Source organism: Amia ocellicauda, chromosome 6, assembly GCF_036373705.1.
Source record: "Amia ocellicauda isolate fAmiCal2 chromosome 6, fAmiCal2.hap1, whole genome shotgun sequence".
Taxonomy (NCBI): domain Eukaryota; kingdom Metazoa; phylum Chordata; class Actinopteri; order Amiiformes; family Amiidae; genus Amia; species Amia ocellicauda.
This window is the reverse complement of record NC_089855.1, coordinates 34,066,695-34,090,446: the sequence shown is the minus strand read 5'-3', so window position 1 is coordinate 34,090,446 and position 23,752 is coordinate 34,066,695. Positions and strand designations below refer to the sequence as shown.

At 39.0% G+C, this 23,752-nt stretch overlaps 2 protein-coding genes across 5 annotated transcripts in view; one reads left to right on the top strand and one right to left on the bottom strand.

The window, feature by feature from the left end:
* dop1b (DOP1 leucine zipper like protein B) overlaps window positions 1–23,752 on the bottom strand; it is a 65,615-nt gene that overhangs the window by 29,507 nt on the left and 12,356 nt on the right. For all 4 annotated transcript variants that reach the window (XM_066707008.1, XM_066707009.1, XM_066707010.1 and 1 more), the window contains exons 3-16: window positions 21,553–21,734; window positions 21,035–21,205; window positions 19,979–20,168; window positions 19,169–19,267; window positions 18,799–18,922; window positions 18,328–18,437; window positions 17,536–17,647; window positions 15,499–15,619; window positions 14,514–14,633; window positions 13,527–13,632; window positions 12,925–13,146; window positions 10,295–10,599; window positions 2,413–2,798; window positions 1,233–1,504 (exon numbers count right to left, since the gene is read on the bottom strand). In XM_066707008.1, the coding sequence (XP_066563105.1) occupies window positions 1,233–1,504; window positions 2,413–2,798; window positions 10,295–10,599; window positions 12,925–13,146; window positions 13,527–13,632; window positions 14,514–14,633; window positions 15,499–15,619; window positions 17,536–17,647; window positions 18,328–18,437; window positions 18,799–18,922; window positions 19,169–19,267; window positions 19,979–20,168; window positions 21,035–21,205; window positions 21,553–21,734 (2,520 nt within the window). The remainder of the gene's footprint in view (window positions 1–1,232; window positions 1,505–2,412; window positions 2,799–10,294; window positions 10,600–12,924; window positions 13,147–13,526; window positions 13,633–14,513; window positions 14,634–15,498; window positions 15,620–17,535; window positions 17,648–18,327; window positions 18,438–18,798; window positions 18,923–19,168; window positions 19,268–19,978; window positions 20,169–21,034; window positions 21,206–21,552; window positions 21,735–23,752) is intronic.
* Window positions 3,967–8,215, top strand: LOC136751408 (uncharacterized). Its single transcript, XM_066707012.1, has 9 exons — window positions 3,967–4,138; window positions 4,916–4,960; window positions 5,224–5,272; window positions 5,857–5,968; window positions 6,101–6,151; window positions 6,380–6,457; window positions 6,828–6,884; window positions 7,166–7,225; window positions 7,482–8,215. The coding sequence occupies exons 1-9, from the start codon at window positions 3,991–3,993 to the stop codon at window positions 7,566–7,568; spliced, it is 687 nt and encodes a 228-aa protein (XP_066563109.1). The 5' UTR covers window positions 3,967–3,990; the 3' UTR covers window positions 7,569–8,215.

Genomic DNA, 23,752 nt, shown 5'->3' with positions numbered 1-23,752 from the left:
GTCATGCTGGAATACCCATCCACGACCCATTTTCAATGCCCTGGCTGAGGGAAGGAGGTTCTCACCCAAGATTTGACGGTACATGGCCCCGTCCATCGTCCCTTTGATGTGGTGCAGTTGTCCTGTCCCCTTAGCAGAAAAACACCCCCAAAGCATAATGTTTTCACCTCCATGTTTGACGGTGGGGATGGTGTTCTTGGAGTCATAGGCAGCATTCCTCCTCCTCCAAACACGGTGAGTTGAGTTGATGATCAAATACTTTTTTCCCCTCACTATATATAGTTAATAATGTATTAAGTTATAAATAAAACACTACAAGTTATAAAACAGCCCATTTTAATACTATTTAATCACATTATTAGGCCAACTGTGGCCTAATATATTTGTTTTAAAGGCCTTTATTCTCTATTGTCATATATTTGTAGGACAGCTGGCTTCCTCAGGAGGGAAGCAGTGCGAGACCAATACTGTAGCATCTTTGTGGCCGTGTCTTTAGCTGGTGGCTACAATCCCTAAAATCAAGATTATGACCCAATTTTAGAAAGGTTACATCATTGTTTTTATTGATGTAATGAAACAAATGTCCTTTTAACCATTAGTAAAATGTTTGTTTTTAAGATCCGTGCGAACCCTGCTTCAGAGCCATGGGGTGTCCAGGAGAGAGCCCTAAAAGTTATAGCATAATTCACATCAGTGAAGTAGGTGTATTCATTAATTTACAACAAAATATCTGAAGTTCCCTTCATTAAACTAGAGATCTGCCTAATTCAACTAATGTGCATCTCCAGTCGTTAGAAATTTGAGATTTTGGAGTTACACTTAAAAATGAACTGGACTGGAGCTCTCCAGGACCAGTGTTGGAAACCACAGTTTCAGACTGATCAAATATCTGTCACCGAAGTACTACCAAATTACTTCTGCTCCTTCCTTCTGACAAAGTAAAACATTCATACATCACTCAGTTTAAACTTGTTTGCTGTAACTGTATTGGTATATACTGACATTAACTAAAAATGCCTTTAGCAAAATGTCTGTGACTAAACTACCTGATCAAACATCAGAAACATATCCCCATGTTTATGTGACCACATCTGAAAAGCAGATTTGGAAGGGACAACAGCCTAACAAATATCCTTAATTTACCAAAACCAAGCATGAAATATACAGACATTAATGAATTAATCCATATGTCTGAGGCAATATTGTCTCACAATAAAAAAGGAATTTCATACGGGATAGAAGTCGGTTTTCTCTGCAATGATTCGGAGGACCCCAGGGTTGATGGGCGGCACAGTGACCATCTGCAGACGGCCACAGAAGGGGTTATTGTCGGAGATCTTGTAGCGCCGGTTCTTGTCCTCGATGACCAGGGCCAGTGACTGGGAGTGGTTGACCAGCTCCAGCAGAGTGGAGATGGCCACATTCTGTACATGGCAGTCCTTCACAAAGCAGCACAGTGTCATCAGCGACTTGAGCCAGAGGGGCAAGCTGCCCTCCCCATTGCCTGCCAACAACATAGACACACGCGTTACCTTTCTCACCAGAATGCTATACATGACATTCTGTATTTAAGGTAACTTTGACACTAATGAATCTGAATTGGATTTTTCTGTTGGCCAAAGCAGTTTTTATCTAACTTGTAGTCTACAAAACATATGCATATGTGTGTAGTAGGTCTCTACATTTTGGATTGGGAAAAACTGGATAAAACCGATTTAAAAGACTTGTCAGAATATGATCTATATAGTGAATAAGTGATATAGAAATTCATCAGTACTGAACCTGGCATGAAAACACTGCTATTATTATCAGTTACATTTATTAGTATGAAAAAGACTCCAACTTATATTTTCAGTTAATCTTCTGTCACTGCTTTTCTGCTTATTCTTTCAATGACGGGTTTTACAAGCAGTTGTCTGAGGTCACAGAAGATACCAAATATTGAGAACATTATATTGTGGGTGCCAGATGTGGGCCAAAGCATGGAAAGGCTCACAAGTGGCTGAACCAGGAAGAACATTTGCTGTGCAATGTTTTCAAATATTAAATTTCAGTTTGGCATGACCTGGAGCGTGAAGGATTAACAGTGCCCCATTACAGGAGAGGGAATTTGTAGTAGACCTGGGATAATTCAGCAAGAGACACAACACGCTTTTCCTGGGGCTGGCCAGTGCCTGAAATCTTGCAACATCAAGTTTGGTCTTCCACTACAGCTGTGTCCTGTGTACTGTGGGCTCGAAGTATGAAACTTAGCAGATTGCATGACAGTGGAATGGCGCATTCATCTCACCTCCAACAGTCTGACCAAGGTGGTGTTAAAACCAGTCAAATACACATTCTGATTTCAAACCGACAGGATATAAGGATAGGCCGCTATTCTGAGAACATACACAGGATACCAGAATGTCTCACCGAATTCCTGGAAGACGGTAGTGTAGAGAGCCTCAGTCTCATCCTCTGACAGGTAGACTGGGAAGGTGGTGCACTCCAGCAGTAGCTGACAGGTGGCGGCAAAGGCCTGGCTGCAGGACTCAGAAACGTTGGCTTTGTCCTGCAAAACACAGCCTGCCTCCCAGGGCTCCCCTTTGGTTGGGCTCTTCTTCTCCTCTGGGGAGGGGGTCTGCTTCTGCTTGAGGGGCGAGAAGAAGCCAGTCAGCTTCTCCTTAAACTGAGGCATGGAGATCTGACCCGATTCCCAGCCCTTTCGACCACCAGCAGGCTTGGCCCCCTGGGCTTGGGGGCTCGCTGATCCGCTGTCGGCCTCTCTTTTCTCCTCCTCCACTGGGGACAGGAGGTATCTGGAGAGACAGAGTTAAACAGGTCAAACTGTGGAGACTTCACCCAGGTACTATAACAGCAGATCCAGTAAATGGTTATTCCAAATATGTAATCAAGTATTTTTATGAGGAGAACAGTATTGCATTAGGTTAGGAAATGTCCATAAAATCAGGAAAGCTATAAACAATTCCTCCCAAAGGGCTGATCAATGATTGCCAATTCAAGCAGGCTGTTCTTTGGCATAATTTTAACTACTTTAAGAAAACACAATAATCCAATAATCATTTTATAAAGGTTTAATTTCTGAAACACAAATTGCTCTAAACCAGGGATTCCCAAAAAGGTCCTGGAATACCCCCCGTCCTGCTGGATTTTGTTACAACCAAGCTCTTAATTGCTTAATTGAATCCTTAAATGAACTAACAATGCAATATATGCATCAATTATCTCATTAAGAGCTTGTTTGGGACAAAAACAAGCAGGACAGGGGATCCTCCAGGACCGGTTTGGGGATCACTGCTCTAAACTACGGGGTGCCATCTTCAGTGCATGTTATATTTTCAGTTAATCTTCTGTCACTGCTTTTCTGCTTATTCTTTCAATGACGGGTTTTACAAGCAGTTGTCTGAGGTCACAGAAGATACCAAATATTGAGAACATTATATTGTGGGTGCCAGATATGGGCCAAAGCATGGAAAGGCTCACAAGTGGCTGAACCAGGAAGAACATTTGCTGTGCAATGTTTTCAAATATTAAATTTCAGTTTGGCATGACCTGGAGCGTGAAGGATTAACAGAGCCCCATTACAGGAGAGGGAATTTGTAGTAGACCTGGGATAATTCAGCAAGAGACACAACACGCTTTTCCTGGGGCTGGCCAGCACTGCAATCATGTTAAATGCTAGTTAGAAGCCATGAACTGGAAAGATAACGCTTTCTGGGGACACCATTACTTAGACACTTGATGGTTTTAATTGAATTTCCTTTTTACTATGTTTTATGTACTCTGTGTCCTTTATATGCTCACTGTTCTGAACTTTTCGTATGAAGGGTACTATATAAATAGTTATGTTAATATTATTATTATTATTATTATTATTATTATTATTATTATTATTATTATTGATGCATTGTATTCGTGCGTCATTTAGAATCAGATAATCAAAGTGATTAATTGCCATAAGGGACCTCGCGTTGAAAGTTCCAAAACATTATGACGTTAGAGTTCCTGGAATCTTGTACAGCACAGCTCACGCTGAACTTCCAGCAAACGGACGTCCGATACGACAGCTCCACGAAGTCTTTGGGTTTTACACAAACAGTTTACACCAATAAACAGCTGAGACCTATTTTCTCAAAAGGTAAGTCCCAATAATAATAATAATAATAATAATAATAATGCGCTTGGGATAAAATAAACGGAAAGAAAATATTCTATCGACTAGCAAATGAGGGTAACCATCAAGAATTGGCATACAGGCTCGGAGAAAGTAATTCCTGCTGCGGGAGACCGGTTGTTTTAACTCGGCGAACTGGAAAACTGTTCAAGTTTCTCTTTTCTAATTAGTTTCCATCAAAGGGGTTCACAATAATTAAATATTGAAATAAATCATAGTGTATTTGAGCCAGAAGGAATCGGAATTTCAATCGATGTCTGAACTGGAACAGAGTGATGACCTAACGTCGCAGACGTATTATTTTATAAATAGTGAATTAACCTATTAATTCGTTTATGAGTTTGATTCAGTCCGCAGTACAATGGCAATAGTCAAGTAAATATTTAATGACCCCTTAAAAGTCTTAGTTTATATATTATATATATATATATATATATATATACACACACAAGTTGTTATGACCGTTAGATAGTAAGGTTATGGATGGGTAAGACGTTGGTGTGTTTAAGGTATTTATAACGTAGACCACTATTATGTACACTTCTCAGGTCAATCAGTGTTTATTTATATAGCGCCCTTCGCAGGGTAGCCACAGAAAGCTTTAGAGAGTGATAAACATACTTCAAGAAAATAAATACATAAACAAACAAACAAAAACATAAACTGATGGTCATAACCAAATTGAAATGCTTGGGAGCTTTAGAAACCAGTCATCTAACAAAGTTGAACTTTTTTCTTTAGATACCAGGATGCACAGACTGAGGATGAGGAGGGGCTCAGTATCTAGTAAGGACTTAATAAATATCAGTTGAATATCAAAAAACATCTTTAAACATCTTTACCATTTGCATCTTTAACTGGGGACATTGCAGTTAGAGGTAAAGGTATCTGGAACAATTAAGATGAAGTTGCATTTAATTGATTTTGAAACAAACTAAAACAGACAAGTTTAAGGCTCTACCCCTAGTTGCTCTAATTTCCATGTATACGGAAACTAATTGTAAGCAGTATAGTCTTCTAATGCCACTACATTTTTATTATCTCTGTAGAGGACACAAGTGACAGTGGCATAGATGACAACTCAGACACTGAATGCAAGTAAGTACTTGAAGGATGAAACTGATCTGAGGCAAACAATAAGTTATTATTAATATTACCGAGACAGAATATTTTTTCCCAGTTATTCTGCTTGATTAGTATATTGCTTTATGAAGGAATTTGCTATTTCTTTTATACAGATAATTTATGTTTGTCATTAGTTAATGCTGCATTGTTGATTTACTAAAAAAGTAGTGAAAGGAATAGTCCACTTGCATTTCTACAAACCAGTGCCAGAATAGCCAGATTTGTTACACATTTCTTAGCAGATACCCCTTCCCAGGGAGAATACAGTAAAAGCAATATGTACAATTTAAAGTAAGAATTGCAGACATAATAAATGTAAGACTGAAGTGAAGAATGGAGTGTCACATTTTAACCGGACCTGAAAAGTGGTTTTGTGGTTTAAAATTGAGAAAATTATATCAGGTCATTATCTCACCTGACTGACAGTTTTTGTTCTAGTTTCCTTCTCAATTTTACATTTGTAACCTGTGAGTTTACACATTTCTGACCTGACTGGGCTTACTCTTTACGGCTCTGCCGAACTGCAGCTGACTCTCTTCTGTTTATTCAATATTAAGGTGTCCAGTGATGGAGGAGATGGCCAGAGAGCAGTTCTATAGATCGGTGGAGCTCACTCCCACATTGAGGAGAAATGATCCCAAAAGTCTAATGGATTATTGCAGGAACCTGGTCAGTAAACATTATAGAAAATGATATGTGCATTTTAAGTCTCCAGCCATTTAAGTCAAAGCTGACATAAGCTTACTCAGGCAGCTTGGTTTTGCTAAACAAACCTATAACATTTTTTCCCCTCTCACACAGATCAAAGCAAAAGACATCCTATCCAAGGACATCTCTAAGAAGGAAAAAGAGGTGAGAAAATGAGACTACATTTAACATTGTTGATATTTCTTCATAGCTCCCCTCCTTCCCATTCTTGCCTTATTTTCAAACTTAAAAGTTATACATGCCCTGCTGCAAGTTAGAAGGCCGCACCTTTAGAGATGACAAGAGTAAAACAACTTCTGCACAAGAGAGACCTTTCATAACCAAAGTATATGTACAAACACATATTCTCTGTGGGGCATTTATTTTTTACAGGTAAAACAGGTCCAAAAAGAAAAGAATCAGCGCATTTCCATCAAGAGCAGCATCACGTCAGATCTGAAGATTGCAGAGGTGGGCGTGTTATCCTTAATTTGTTAAAATGGGGGAAGGGGAAGATGCCCTGTGTTCTAGCAATCTCTTTCTGCAACTGGAAACACCAAGCTAGTTTTTTATATGCTTGAGTTTACATTATATCAAAAGACTTCAACTGGATTACGGTCCACCACACTATTCAATAGATATGAGCTAGCCTTTGAAATGGACCAACTGTTTCACATTACATCCATTGTTGTTGAGCCATCGTTGGCTAGTGAAAAAGCATGTTAAATACTCTGACTAGCTTTCAGAATAGCTTCTCTGGGTTTATGTTTAGAACACGTAATACGTTTATATTTGTAATGCGTTTAATAATCAACCTCATCTAACTTGTCTTTCCCCACAGCGGAAAGTCTTTCTGACCTCAAAGGCTCTAACTATGCTGGACAGGTTGATCAAACATGTAAGGCAACATCTAATTTTACTCTTCCAATTCTGTTTTTAGCACTCTTCTAAAGAAAACAAAAATGCCATCAAAATGGGGGATGCTTCACATTGTGGCAACTCTCAGTGAGCTAGTACACACCCTTAACCTAAACTTCACAAGCAGCTTTCAAAACCTGTGATTCCATTTACGATTCATTACATATTTTCCATTGCGATTACAAACCCAACACCAGCTGCAGGGACAGTGTGGGTCTTCAGGCGGTGAGTGACTCTCAGTACTGGACTTTTCCCTTACAGAATCTGAATGAGAAGGAGGAGCTGTTGACTTCTCTGGAGGAGATGCAGAAGGAAAATGAGGTGAGGAGTGAAACTCTATTCTATCCAGGGAACTTGTGAACAACAGGGAAATAAAATCCAAATATGTGCCTTTGTAGTGTAATTTAAAGCCAGTAACAATCCTATGCAGCTTTAATGGGATGGGTTTGTGGGGTAGTTAGTTGTGTTCATGGAAATCAAATCTTACCTACAGAGCGCACCTGCCACCTTATTACAGGGATTTACAAATGATCAAAAATGACTGTTTCTGATCCCCTCTCCCCTCATTCTTTTTCAGGCAATGGAAGCTGAACTAAAAACTGCCCGAAGGAAGTTGTACGTCTCCTTAAAAAAGATGCACGGTGGCCACAGCAGTGGCAGCTGATTGGACTTTGTCTGGACCGGGAGAACGTCAATTTTGTATTATGTTTTTTTTTTTTTTTCTCATTTGATACATTCATTTGAGACTATAACTCCAATAATTTAGTCATATACAACTAACCACGACAGTTGACTGCGGCAACTGTAGGCTACTTAAAATGTGTTCAAAATTAAAGCTTGTATGTCATGCAAACTGTGGGTCCAATTTCTGATGTTATTCTATAAAAAACATCTGAACATCAGGAATCAAACCCACAATGCTGGGCTCGCATGACATACAAGCTTTAATTAGAAACCTGGTTTAAGTAGCCTATAGCTGCCGCAGTTAACTGTCCTGATTAGTTGTACATGACTGAATTATTGGAGTTATAGTCTCACATGAATTGATGAATTAAGGAAAAAAAAAAAAATTAATAAATAATAAAAAGTGTGTATATATTATATTTATACCTATACATAGGTATATGTGTTCTATCGGTCTACAATAAGTAATTGCACTCATTGTTACAAATGCTCAAGCGGAGAAAATATGAGGGGGGTGAACTGTTGTGGGGACAAATTGTTATAGGAGAGAATTGTGGTGTTGGGGAATTGCTACAGGGACAAACCTGTGTGTTTGTTGGTTTGTTAATTAAACAAACAAAAAAAATATTCTCTGTGTGTTGTTTCCCACTTCTTGCTAATGCTTACCCACAGCAGTGCAGCACATTTTGTATTTATTTTTAGTCATAGATTTCTGCCTCTTCCTTTGCTTTCGTAACTGGAGGTTAAATCAGTTGAGTCTAAGCCTTTCTTTTTGTGGATCAAAATGTTCCTTCAATTTAAATGTACAGTAGACAGAATCTACTGACGGAGTCCAGCGGGCCAATTGTATTCACTAGGAATTTACACAGTACAAGAGTCAGCACCCTTAAGGAATTTCACGATTTTTGTTCAGCTGGCCCAATAATCCGAACTTTTTTCTCCAGTGTTTTATTTGGATTCATGCAGTACAACAGGGATTACTGTGTGACAGGTTTACATGAACAAGGGGCACATATAACTGGGAGAGGATGAGCCATTAAAGCACAGTTAAAACAATTGGTTACAATATATAGATTAATGGCATTGGACTTCGACAAAAGCCATTGACCCCAGTTCTGTTTATGTAGTTACAGCCACAAAGTCAGACTAGAATAGACTGCAGAAACAGAAATGCCACAGAGGTTTAAATGCAGAGGACTCTCCGAATGTGGTCTAGACTGGATCAATCTCCATCTACCTACTGTGTAGAACACACTTTTTTGGACGGAGAAGACAGGATTCAGTACAGTCTGAAATATAAATATTGAAGGATCCGTCTCTTGAAAATCTTCCCTCTAAGAGTGGATAATTGTGCTGGGACGAATACATGGCTCCTGGAATTGATCAGTTTTTTATGCTAATCAATTTATATACAGAATATTATGGGCTACAAAATTGATATGGGTCATTCACCCAAAACATGGACCACGGAGGATGATCACCAACTTGGCAATAGTTCAAACAAACAAAACGTTAATACATATACATAGATTATTAGCAAGTATACAAAATTAAGAAATACATGAGTATTTGTTTTCACTAAAATGGTTCAAAATTATTGTCTGCCTAAACAGAATTTACACTGATATAATAAGATTAAGCCTAATTGATAGATTTACAATTTTTTCCCCACATATCACGTTTGAAACAGTCAGTGTCTTTATGCATCATAGTATTGCATAGAAACTACAGAGTTGTAATATACTATCATATGCATATAACCACACAAATATAGGGTCGGTTTTATAAAACTTTTGATGAGAATGCGTGCAGTGTTGTGAAATTAATAATTTGTGTCTGCATGGTGTCCTGAAGTCACGTTCGATCGTTACCTAAATTGCATGTATTTTCTTGCACTCGGCATCCAATAAAAGCATTTATGCTACATTTATAAGCAACATACTGTTGACGGAAAAATTTAGTAAGGTTACAATGTGTCATGAGTGGAACGAGCGATTTTTTTTCGAGGTCACTATTTGTAATTCAGGTTATGACAGAGACTTCAGTCAGTAAAACAGGTTGAGAAGGTAATTTAAGGTGGTTTTCAGTTGCTATTGGTCTTGTCATATTGTCATGAACACTTGCAGATGCTTTCAGACATTGTTGATATGTTAAAATTAATATCATCAGACAACCAAGAACACAATATATTTGTTGATATACTTTTTGTACACCTGTTTGGTGTGTTTGTTCCAATCAAGAACCTAGGGGGTGGTGGTAAAAACATGACATAGCACATGTAGCAGGCTGATTGTCTTTTTTCATTCAGATGTTTTTTTTTTTTTAATTATTAAATGCCTTATCAAAAAGACACAAGAATATAATAGAGAATGACATATTCAATGTTTTACTCTCATGTAACACTAGTGGTACATGTTTTAGGAGGATTACCTATACATACATCCTGCATTTCAGTGCTAATATAATTGGCTTAGCTTTCATTGTAAAACTGTTTCACTATATTAACAAAGGAACTAATGAGACAAGGACTACATTTCCCACAAACTACATTTTGATTCTGTTATTCTAAGCATGATACAGCCCCTCAGCCTAAGGAGCAGTTCAATATTTTTCCTGTTCCATGATTCAGTGATTACTGCCTTCTATATCAATACTTAGAAATCACGAAGAGTTGGTTTATTTGTAAACCACAGAATCAATTCCTACCTGCCAATGAAGACCGCTAAAATGTCCTGGACGCAGCGGGCCATGTTCTGGACACTGCCACCCTTCCTCCACACGTCATCTTTCTCGGGACAGACCCCCCCGCCTGCACCACTGCTGCTGCTGCGACTGCTCCGGAACTGCTCTGAGGGGGAGGTGCTGAGGCCCAGTCCGCTGTCCTCCGAGCGCAGGGGGGGCAGCGGCACCACCACAGCCACCTCCCCATCAGGCTCCGCTTCCCTGGTCAACTCCATCGTTTCCTGGTCCTGCTCCTCTTCTTCCTCCTTCAGCTCCTCCTCCTTTGGACTCTGCAATCCAGAAGGATCAGTCAATTACCTCGGGACTAGCTACCTGCCCCTCCATTAAGTAGTTTAGTTCACTTTAAACATTTCCCCCCGTGGTCCGTGTGGTCCGATCCAACAGATGAGCTACTGTAGCTCAAATTGCTGAAAAAGTGAATGCTGGTTCTGATAGAAAAGTGTGTGTGCATTGCAGTTTTTTGCGTATGGGCCTGCGTAGCCACAGACCAGTCAGGGTGCCCATGCTGACCCCTGTCCACTGTGCCTACAATGGGCACGTGAGCATCAGAACTGGACCACGGAGCAATGGAAGAAGGTGGCCTGGTCTGATGAATCACGAGTTCAAGGTGTTGACGTGGCCTCCAAATTCCCCAGATCTGAATCCAATCGAGCATCTGTGGGATGTGCTGGACAAACAAGTCCGATCCATGGAGGCCCCGCCTCGCAACTTACAGGACTTAAAGGATCTGCTGCTAAGGTCTTGGTGGCAGATACCACAGCACACCTTCAGAGGTCTAGTGGAGTCCATGCCTCGATGGGTCAGGGCTGTTGTGGCGGCACAAGGGGGACCTACACAATATTAGGCAGGTGGTCATCATGTTATGGCTGATCGGTGTATATTGTGACACAGTGCTGGGTGTAGTACATGCAGGATTATAAATAAGAAGATAATAGATCTCCCTGCTGGCACTCTCATACCAAAGCAGGAGGTGGGTTATAAGAGCAGAGAGAGAGCATACGGATGTGTTGTGATTTTCTGGCTTTGTTTGAGAACCCGTTTTGGTTACCGAACACAGATTGTTTGAGAACCATGCCACCACCCTGGGTACCCCGCTTATGGGCACGACCCGGACTTGGTGACTTGGCCTGGCACGATTGTTCGTCAACCATTTAGAAACAGTTTAGTCGCCCACAGCTAGCATGGGAGTTTTTTTTTTTTTTAATTTAGTCAGTACCCCACATCAGGATTAGGGATTGCATTCTGTTTTACATGTAAAGGTTACTTTATTGTTACTGCATATTCTGTCAAATGGCCAGCCCTGATCCCCAACAGCACACTTTTGAGCCCATGCTGTGTTTTACACACTCTGCTTCACTGTATCAGGCAAACAAAAAAGCAAAGAGAGGACACACTAGACAGGCATTACACTACTAATTTATATTTTTAAAAAGGAGTCAGTTATCTGCTTGACAACAAACAAAATATATATAGCAATCCAGAGAGTGGAGAGACTAATCAAATATTGTCAGTTAGTCTACATGTTTACAGTATACAGACATTAGTACTCTTAACAATACTTCTGTCCTGGTCTTGCTTACGTGACTGAAAAACCACAAGGGAACTTGTGGTTAACAGATTACAGTCATGTCCTAGTTGTGATGCTCCTCAAGATTTGCAAAAATAGAAATACTTTAAAACGGTGTCCCACTAACTTTACTGCAAAATTAACAGGAAGAGGAGATGCAAGTGACAACATTTTCGTTTTTTTGCTGATGTGATGAGGCTTAAGGTTTGCACCAGGGGCGCCAATATTTCAAGAAAGGATTTTAAACATGCTGATGTTACAATACAACGTCTACACAAATTAGACAGAAGAAGAAGCCTTCTATGAATATTTTATGATGCTTATATTGAGTAATTAATGTAAATTACTGTAATTCTGCTGTATGGGGGGAGGGGTGGCTACTGCTAATTGCATTCCGTGAAACCAGCCAAAGGAGTTTGAACCAGTAAACACCTCTGCTCGGCATACATGTTGGGCCCTATAGTCACAAACTTCGGTCTCCGCATTTGGTGACCACATAATCTGCCATGAACAGCCTTCAGGGGCAAGTGACAAAAATGTCCGTCGGGCCTGGAGTCTATCAGGGTTTCCTTAGCTTGCTACAGAACAACGAACACCCTGTGGCACACCAGAAAAGCTCTACTTGTGTGCACTGTGGACTCTCAGTGTTAAAGGAAGAGGATAGACTGACAGCACACACATTTGTAGTCTAAATCTCTACTGCTTAACAATTACCAATTTAAATCTGTGAGAATATAAAAGGCAACTGGCAATTTCAAATCAAGGCATTCATCCATTAATAAAACAAAAATATCTAAATACAACAGCTACAGTGATGTTAACCATTTTGTTTTTCGTTTTGTTTATTAATTTGATTAGTCTAGTGTTCTGTTCCAGAACAGGTCAATGGTATAACAAACTCCTTTCATTGAATGAACAGAGAACTAATCAAACAATGAACCTGAATGTCTGATATAAGACTACCCTCAGAGTGGCCATAATAAATAAGTAGCTTCTATGATCATGGTGGCCTGTTCTGCCTGCATACCTCCTTGGCCTCTACAGGCTCCTTCTCTCCCAGGTCGTGTGGCTCCGACTCCAGGTCCATGTAGGCCACGGGCATCTGGATCTTGCTGAGAACTTTGAAGCAGGCCCTGAGGCCCTGTGTCAGCTCCAGCAGGCTGAGCTCAGCGATGTGCTCATGAAGAGCCTGGAGCATATTGTTCAACATCTGGGGCAGGTACTGCGTCTGGATCTCAGAGTAAAGTTCCTGGAAACAGACCGAGGGAAGGCTTCAGTGCATTTTTGGACGATGTAATTACCGCATTGAAAGCGCTATACAATTCACAATACAATTATTCAATATGAAAGTATCAAAGAAAATCCTTACATATGAACAATAAACAACTCAATACTGAACTCTTATTTACAAAGCCATTCAAGAAAATGCATGACCTAAAAAGTGCCAGTGTAAGCTTCAGTCACATAGGAGTCTATCATTATCAGCTGGCACTATTTGCACTGTCTTTAAAGGTTTGAATATACCCCAAAATACATTTTGAGCACTTCATGTGAATGAAGCACTCAACAATGTGCAAATTTGGCACTAGGTTTTTACATTTCCTAGTTGCTACAGTTACTGCTACTCACCAGGGGAATGACGTCCAGAAGGAACATGATGAGAGTGCACAACTCGGAGACGGAGGGGCTCTTGTTGTTCACCATAGTTGTGGTCTGGTCCTCAGACATTCCCATGCTGTGAGAGAGAACAAGGCCACTCAGAATCTGATGAAAAAATCCCAGGCTAGCTAATGATACCAAGTTTCTCTCTTCTTGGAAAAGCACACATTTTATAGACTTTCTCCCATCCCCTTTTAATGTAAAAGAAAGACTATTGGGGAACAAAATATTTAAAAAAAACTAAATGACCAATCCATTTTAGTAATATGCTCAGTGTAAGTTGCTTTAAAAGGACCTTGCAAAATACTTCATAGAGTGTAATCAGGTGCACCACAGGAGAAAGTCCTGAGGAAAAGCAATGTAATTCTGTGAAATGCGTCAGAAATAAACTGCTTCATCCTGTATTGAAATCTGCTTTGCGGGATGCATTGTGCTTTCTACCAACTCATGTTTACTATGTTATATAGAGAATTAATGGTAGTCAGCTTTGTGTCTGCTTTCCTTACAATGGCTACAGGACAGACTATAATATAGAAGCATGGGTTAGAACAACAAGGAAACTCAGCTGTATAATTCTAGTTTAGCAGTTCTACACATGTACAAAAAAAATACATTGCATTTTAGGGTTTGCTCTAAAAGTTTTCATGGAAATTAACATTAAGCCTCTTTGTTTTCATAATGGTGAATATCTCCTCTCAATTGATATTAGCTAAAGATGCCTATTAGCTTGAGTTACGTGTAAGAAAATCTTCATCACCACGTTCTGCGTTTATGCTAGAACTTAATACATTGTGGGAAGAGTGTCTCTTATTGTATAGATGTAAAGATCTATATTGTAAAAAATGTTTCAAATAAGAAAATACATTTCTCTTCAGCCAATGCATTTCACAAGGCAAACGTCAGAATGCGGAGGATTCCTCTTCATGTTTCTGAATCAGGATTGCTGCCGGCACCTACCTGAGGCAGGCTTCAAAGCAACGTGTCATGTAGTCCCACAGGTAGTCGCTACTGAGGGAATTGATCAGCATGTTCACGGTCTTGATGATTTCAGAGGCGTTCTTGTTTTCTTTAATTATGCTGGTAATTGAAAAGGGAAAGAAATCCAGTTGAATAGGCTGGCTCCAAATCCGATTAATTAAAAAGACACAGGACAAACACTCCTAGATCGTGTGCAGGGATTGGGCAGGCCGTGTTATGCATGCATCAGGAAACAAAGATTAAACAGCTGGGGTTTACGGGATAGTAAAGAAGCCATAACAGTAGAGCGGCTGTCATGACTTATTCAGGGTGGGTAGTTACAGTTTCACAGTTTTGGAATTATGTCTGAATACAAATGAAATGCAAAAATCCACCAAACAAAGCCGGAATTGTTACATAAATACAGTATTAAACGAGAGACTCTAAAAGTGTAACCCAGGCATTACACCTTAAAAGAGGTCATGTTATCACCACCTTCTGTCATGGATTTTTTACCAGCATGAACACAAAACTAATGATGCATTTCCCCTCGCTCCCCACTCTGTCTTCCTTCACATTGGATTCTGACTGCCCGGCATTGAACGTATTTGCAATTTCAGTTCCTCCACCCACCTGGTGAGGCTGATTGGCTGCCTTAAAGGTCTGTAAATCAGCAGTATCACAAGTTATTATGAAGAGGCTAAGCTGTTGTGTAGACTGTGTGCACATCATCTTATTACAAAACAACTGAACACTCTGTCGCAAATGCCTGAGAGTAATAATGCATGTGAAGGATAAAAAAGATTTCGAGCTGGCTTAAGAGCAAGAAAACAATTCTTAAGGCAGTGACTCTTGGCAGTGCACTCAGGAATCACTCAAGAGTCACTTGATGTAGGTTTCCATTGTTTACCTTAGCTTTCTGCAAGCCATGCATAGTGTTTCTGTAGTAAGAGATGTTGGGGAATGCTACAGTCTACAAAATTACCTGGCCAGCTGGTTCCCACCATGGCTGGAGCTGAGAAGTAGGTCTTTACCCAGCATGTCTTTGCAGTAGCCATACAAGGCCCTTATGGCTTCCAAGAGAAGGTCTCCCATGATCTGTGGACCTGATTAGAAGAAAAAGGCTTCATTGCTAATTTATTTGATCTTATACAGAATATCCTGCAAATTATAAAGCCCAGCTCAAGAACATCTTCTACATAATTAGCCACCTCTGCACTAGATTATTATATGACCAAGATGGTTCAGAGGCCCAGAGAATTGAGGAAAAAAGGGACAAATATGGGGCCAGCGTGTTTCTAATTTGAGTGTTAATTTGTATGTTAGTAAACTGTGCCCACAAATAATAAACTATAACAATGTGCTAATATACATAAATTGCCTATATCCCTCCCTCACAGAGACAGTTGTTGTGAGCCAAGTAGGTGAATAATTGCTGATTCCAAGTTAAAACATAATAAGAATTAATTTATTGCTCTACAAAAGTAGCACACAACTGTCCACACTTCAGCACTGTTCATTTATGCTGGAAATATAACTCCACCCACCCACCCCAGCAAACACTGCCTACTTAACAAACAGATCATGGAAGACAGCTGTGCTCTCTGTGGGTGAACATTAACCTGACAGACTTGCAGCACAGATCTAGACATGAGTCTGACTTGAAACTGAATCTTTTGGAAGAGTGCGAATGCATATATTAAGAAAGTTGCTTTCATATAATACTATGTAAATTGATTCCTAACTATGCAGCATTTGGTTTTAAATTACCAAGCATTTCCATTATTATTATCATTATTATTTTAATAATATGCGTTACAAGCATAGTTAATTAGGTCTTTGGTATGTACATCATCACTTTGATGGAGACCTCAGAGAATTCCTCTTACTGATGTTCCTACAATTATTATTGCTTTAAAATCTGAATTTCTTTCATTTCTTTTTTTTTCTAAAGAGATACCAGATTTTGTTATGAGCCATCATTCACATCAAATTATTGTTATTATTTTTATCCTTTTGGAAAATAAAGATTAACACTCAAGCATAGGGGTTCTGACTGAAGGAGAGGAGCAAGTTCCAAAGACTGAATGGTGAAGTACAGTCATCTTCCATTTAGATAGAACCTGCTATACAGAACATTCCTCTGTGATTTAAATATAAAAAGAGCTGTACAGTTCTCCCCTAACATTTATACATGTTTTTAATATTTAATGCGATGTCTGCTGAAGATCTAAATAACAACTAAACAAATAAAAGAATGTAGAAACTGCATGCAAATAAGAATGATTCATTTTTATGGGTTGACTAATCCTAAATTAAGCTAATACAGGTACAACCTAGTGATTGTGTAGGGGGAAAAAACAGGGGAGCAACACTTAGATCAACTTAAAAGAAAATTAAGTGGAATTAGCAGCAAAAAGCCATGAAGTTAGACCAGCTTAACATATTTCTCAATTACAACAGGGACAAAAACAGACATTCACTGAAATTTTAAAGGTGGGTGGATATATTAGGGGGGGGGAATAACATAAGAAGCTCTACACCATTCCCTGCAGCTTACCTGAGAACCTAGTAAGAATAATGCTCATGTTACACAAGGGGCAGGGTGAACTGCTAGGGAACAGCACTAGATTGAGAACTACAAGGAGTGGAGGAAAACCTTGGAACAATTCCCTAAATGGAACTGGCATTGTTTTGACTATTCTGTGGGTTAGAGTAGGCATTTGTATCGATCCACACATTTGCAGGGTTGAGATTCCATTAAAAACAAACAATAGCAGTTAAAGCCACGACTCAAGTCTTGGGAGTAAGCTGTGGGGATGTTTATAGGTCTGACTAGAAGTTAGACCTTAAGAACTACAAAAATCAGTGGTCCACTGAAGAGCAATAAACAAGCCAAAAAATTAGCTCAGATGGAATTAAAACCTGCTGACAGGGCAAACCTCTGCAGTATTGTAGGGGTGCACCCCCGAGGTTAAGCTTTTGGTGAGTTCCTCTACTCCAGTCCTCAACTGCAGCTCACCTATTTCTGGCTTGTCCAGTAGGCTGATCAGGATTCGGAAGGGCTTCAGGTAAGAGTGTACGTTATCCACTTCGGGCTCCATGTGCTTCTGCTTCAGGATGCTGATCAAAGCCTAGGGAGACAACCTCAATATGTTGCTCAGAGATTCAGAGAGGGCCCCTACTGTACAGAACCAATGATCAATTTTGTTGAGATGGTATGTTCACATTTCACACCTGACTTGGTGTGCCGAATTATTTATATAACATACTACCCTGAAACTTTGTGAAACTTCAGATGGACTCTGCTTTCCAGTATTATGTAAGAGCAGGATAAAGAGTTTAGTTAACATCTATATGAATATGATAAACAATAAATTAAAAGTTGGAGCACTTTATCTAACCATTTCTAATGGCATTAGATGTATCATATTAAGTCCAAGGTCTCGTGTTGTGATCTTTTCTCATAGCTAAGGAAATTGGATGCAAGAAGCAACCTGCTGGATTGCTCATGCAGTAGAATTAGTCAACAAATAATTCTCACTTCAAACTTATTTAAAATCATACAGACTGGTTCAGAATATTTTCTGAAAACATTTTCAGTTTGCTCACATATGCACATAAAGCATGTTTTCAATTAATCAGAACACACATATACACATTCCTCAGTTGGAGAACTTATACTCAGTCTTCCAAGAACAATTTCACACCAAACCAAAAACTTTGGACATATATTCCAGAAATCAGGTTACTGAATTTAATTGAAAAAACAAACAAAAACACATAAAAAACTTGAGAGGACCATCACACTGACCTGAACCAGAAGCCCCCTGGAGTATTTCTCAAAGTAAAATGCAGCATGGTCCTCAACAGAGGTGGACATGTGAGGATCCGGGGCTAAAATACCCCCTTTAATGTCTGTACCTAAACACCAAAACAAGGACAAAAAGAAATTGCCAGCTAATTTCAACCCACAACGCACACAATTTATTAAAATCAAGCAGTAATTTTTTTGTGCGTGTGCATGCTGTTCAAGTTGTAATAAGTAATTGATGATCCTAGTATGATAACATATTTCAATAACAAGTAATTTGATGTTTTAGTGTACTATTATCATCAAATAACTTTTGCTTAAAAAGTATATATTTATATATATTAAAAAAAAAAAAAAAAAAAAAGACATACAAAATTCCGTCCTTCATTGCAACTAAAACAATACTGGTGTACACAAGAATGAACTTGCGTATGTGATAGCACTAGATAGCAACAATTCCATAAGTTGTACCTAAAAGCCATGCATACAGTCTTCTGTTTAGGGACATGTCTCTTCTCAGGAGTGTGAGCGACGCCGCCGAGACAATATTGACCATCTCGTTGTGGTTTATTGGAATACTCCTTTCTTCAGGTTCCTGGGGGGGGGGGGGGGGGGGGCAAATAGCATTTTTTATTTTAACATTGCAGATGTTAAATCTGTAAAATCTATACTCTTAACACTAACTACAACAATAAATTGACTCCTGTTAGTCAGAATAAATCCTACAGGGAGTTATAGCTGTCCATATCATTTCAATCATTCTTCTTGAACAAGAGAGAGCTTGTTCTTGGGTGGTTAAGTGTAACGAAAAACTACTTTATGAATACAGGTGGTAACTTACCAAACATGTATAGAAAGGGAAGAAGTAAAGTAGGATTTCCAGCATGTTTCTCTGCACAAGGACATTGGAGTCCTGCAGCGATAAACCAATGGATTTCATCTGGAAGACAAGAACAGTATCTGAGTACATCACAGGCTTCATTCACTACACTATAGCATTTAATTTGATTGATTTAATTTCCACAACACACTCACTGAAAGGGCATGAAATTGAGATTTGTGGTTTTGATTATAAAGGCTGGATTGCTTATTTAGTTTTTAGTTTTTTAATTCTTCTTCTTTCAATTGGACTCAGACACAGATAAGGTCATGCGTTTCAAATAAGGGAGATCATCCTCTAATTTTTCTGACCTCCACTCCTGCATTCATCATCATTAGGAGTCTCTAAACGTTGTCTGGGTGGTACCCCAGTCTAGCAGGTTTTATCGGTCACCCTTAAATCATTCCTTGATGAAGATGATGAAGAAACATTTTGATCTGATTAAATCAGCAGGTGCGTTGGTAAAAAAATTCTAGACTAGAGTTCCCTAGACTTATACTATGAGATCAACTTATACATAAAGTTCAAGCTCAATCTGCAAACAAGGAGTCCATGTAAAATGTACAGAGGAGCAGTCGCATACAGATTCCCAGAAGAAGCCAACTGTGTTTGTCAAACACAGATTGATGAAATTAATGAAGTGAATACATGGAAGCACTTAACATGAAGGTAGTTTGCAGGTAGTTTCACTTCCCTTCTGTTCAATGACAGTTGCTTTGAAAGTTGTGACACTGATCTCCTCACACATCAGTCTGCTTAATTCACACTCACCACCAGTTTGTGGTCTGATCCCAGCATGTAGTTCTGCTTCTTGCCCGACTCGGCTTTGTTGAAGTGATTGACGATAAAGAGGGAGGCCGGGAGGCGGATCGCAGGACTGATCAGGACGCTGCCCCACAGAGCGCTGTAGAACACCTTCTGACCAACCAGGAGGGACAGCTTCAAGAGGAGGGCGTCAGTCCTGGCACACAGTGGGAGAGGAAGGGCATGACTTTCTTATATACACCTCAGACATTGTATGCCTTATGAAAAAAATTGTTATTAGAAAAAACTTAGTTTTAGGCTTTCAGATTTCAAGATTTTAAATGTGTAATTTTACATCTGAGTAACACACACACATTTTTGTGTCCTCAAAAATGAGCACAAGCAATAAACCTGGAACTGCATAGTTTAAACACTGATACCACTTTTATACCATTAACATCCTCTAAGGTACAGGGGTTGTGGGCATGTGAGAAGCCAAGCAAAACAAGGCTTGACTAAAGACAATCCAATCCAACCTTGGTCATTCAGATGGCATAGATTCAGACAAGCAATGTCTACAGGCTCAACCTTCATTCTGAATATAGGCTTTTAACAGGTCAATCAGGAACCGAGTGTTTCAAGTTTTGTCTAACATCCAAAAGCTATTGTGAACATATGACATGACTAGTTAATGGGACACTTTGAAACAGGATGAAATTTTTAAGTTCCAACATGAATCATTCCACCTTTGCCAAGATAAATATTGGTACTAAACATACAGTGTGCCAAAAAGGTAATCTTAATCAGCTGTTCACTTTTCATCCTTGCAAACAGACTGGTTGAACAATTGATCAACTTTGTGCATTTAAACAGGAGAGAACTTGACAAAAAGCAGACAAACAGTGGCTTTAATACATGACAATTCCAATTACTTAGTAATGAAAATATGGTTCAAGTATTTATTTGCTATTCATTTCATTGCTGTGCAGGGGGAATATGCAAGAAGACTAAAGTTAGCAAAGTTTCATGTTGATTAGGGAGTAATATAGTGCCTATACTGAGAGGCCCCAGTCAGTACTGTACCTGTCATAGACCTCCAAGCCCTCCTCCAGTCCAGGCAGCAGCCCAGTAACGAAGGCCTGTAGGCTGGGGAGCAGGGACTTCTGCAGCGGGAGGTAGTATCTCTCATACAGGGTCAACAGAGCCGGCTTCACAGACATGGATGCATGGCCCAACAAGGGGAACAGCCCAGAGCTGGAACCAGTTCAAACATACCAAAAATTTAATAAGACTTTACCAGCTCCCCCCTCCTGCCATACAAGAAATCTAACTACTTTTGCTTACTCTACAGTGCAGTTTGACAAGTGGGTTGTTAAATGTGATACTTTACAGATCTTGAGAACAAACTGCTCAATATCATTGAGCTTCTCAAGGACCAGAGGGCCTTTAAATGATCAATGATTAATAGGTCTTCCCTGTCTTCAGCATAAATACTTTGAAATCATGTTGTTTAAATGGTTCGGGTTTGGTCAAAGCTCGGAAATCAAAATTATATATGTATTATTTTTTATTTATTTTTTAAGAAAAAGACTGCATCCCACCTGTAAAGGAACAAGTCCTTGGCCAGCCATTTGGTGCCAATTATCTTGAAAATTACTTCATAGGTCTCAAGGGCTTTCAAGTGGACCCCGCTGGGCAGGGCAGGATGGAGACACTGGGCCAAGCGCTTGCCAATGATGAGGCGCTTTGGGAGCAGGGAGTACTTCAGGTTACTCTGCAAAGCCTGCAGGGGAGACAAGAGACAAGCACACTCTAGCACCCAAACACAGCTGTTCAACACACTAAACCCAGGACACTGACCGACTCAAAAGGTAGCCATATCCCAGATGACCCCAATGCATGAACTAGTCAGTTTCATAATGCATAAATGTTGGTTGTTAAAGGAACAAGTGTTAGTTTCACAATTTAAAATCTTTCACACATTGAAATTTTACTTTTTTTCCAGCTTGGCAGCATTTTCATTTTTAACTTCATAGTTTATTGGTGGAAGTGGTCAAAAAATGTTTTATGGAGTTCTATAAAGAACTGCCTCCTTCAGCTATGTATATAACATCCATGTGGTTGTTATAAGTTATGAGCTTAGAGGTTAAAACTATGATAACTTTCATGTTGTCAACAGCACTTCTCATAGCTGCTGGAAAAGCATCAAGATTACATCCATGTCCTTGTGATCTGGATAGAATGGTCATCTTCAAGTGACAGCACACAACCACCTTGCTTCAATGTGAACAATAAAAAATATTTTCTTTTTACGAATGTATTATGTTTGGAAATGTTGCTCTTTCTTTCCTAACCCTCAGAAAAATTAAAGGATTGGTGCATAACCATTTACAGGCTTTAGCTAGTACAGGGAAGTCTTGTTCAGACTGAACTTTGGTCATGCCTGCTTTTCTTGGCTATTCAAACATAGGAAGCCTCACACACCCAAAGCAAAGCTCCAGACTGTTTGCTTTAGAAATTTAAGATATAAAATACAAGCTTCCAGATTAAAAGACCGTCTTCCAATTTAAACATTTACAGCTTGTTTCACAGACCTTCATTAGCACTAGTGTTGGAGTATCCTATCTAAATTAACATTTGGAAGTCCCAGTGCTAATGCCGGTAGGTGAAACCAGCTCTTCGTTTACATGTTTATTTTACATTTTTTTCAGCTAAATGAAACATTTCATAATTTGAAAAGGTATGATTTTAAGATCAAACATTGCTGGTTTTATTATTTAACAATATTGAACCCAACAACCCACTTTCAAAATAAATTAAAATGTACGTTTACAAAAATAAGTTAAAAAGACAGTTTTCCACATTTCAAGTGCTAGGAAAATTAGACCTCTCTTTGTAATAACCGATTAAAATTGGGCCTAAACAGCGGAGGTCATAGAACTGCAAAACAACAATATGAGGATGCTTGCTTGTTTTTTGTTTTTTTTAATCTAGTGTAGTTTTTGAAGACATACGTTTCAATATGCAGTATTCTATATTAAGTTACTTTAGTGCAAGGTAGATACTTTATAAATCACATTAAATTCTTCTTACAAAAAAAAAACTATAAAAGCTTCAGCATACATTAGTACAAAAAGATATGTATATTTAAAAATTGCACACTGCGTTTATGCTGCTGTGTACTATATTATCACTGTCACTCATATTCAGCATTCTAGTGGCAATTTGTAATTTAATACATCATAAAACAAAGTAGGTTGTAATAATAAAATGTGTAATATCACAGGATAATCTTGATAAACAAGGTGATTGCAGGTTGCAGAATAGGTAAATATGTGCTGTCAATAAGAAACAAAAACACAGTACTGAGCTCATATCATACAAAAATTGTGAAAAAGCTGTGTATGTGATCATAACTGTAATCACATGCACAGCTCACAGACTAATTCTAGCACTAAACATTATAAACTGGAGGAGCAGGATTTACATGCCAAATGCCAAATCACTTCCTGCAGTCTCAGTATCAGTGACATAACCAACTCTCATTCTGCAAGATAATCTGAAATTACAAGTTACAGGGTGCGGAGAAGTACACAAAAATAGGGAACTCGACAGAATTGGCTACAGAATTTAAAGTGTAGCTGGAAAACATCCAGAAGACCTATGACACAAGCCAAACCACATAAAATATGTCACACTTCATAGTGCAATACACCACTCAATCAGTCAAATCAATCAGTGAATGATGAAATTTTAAAAGATTTACAATAAAACGAGTCTTAAAAGTAAACAACTGTCACT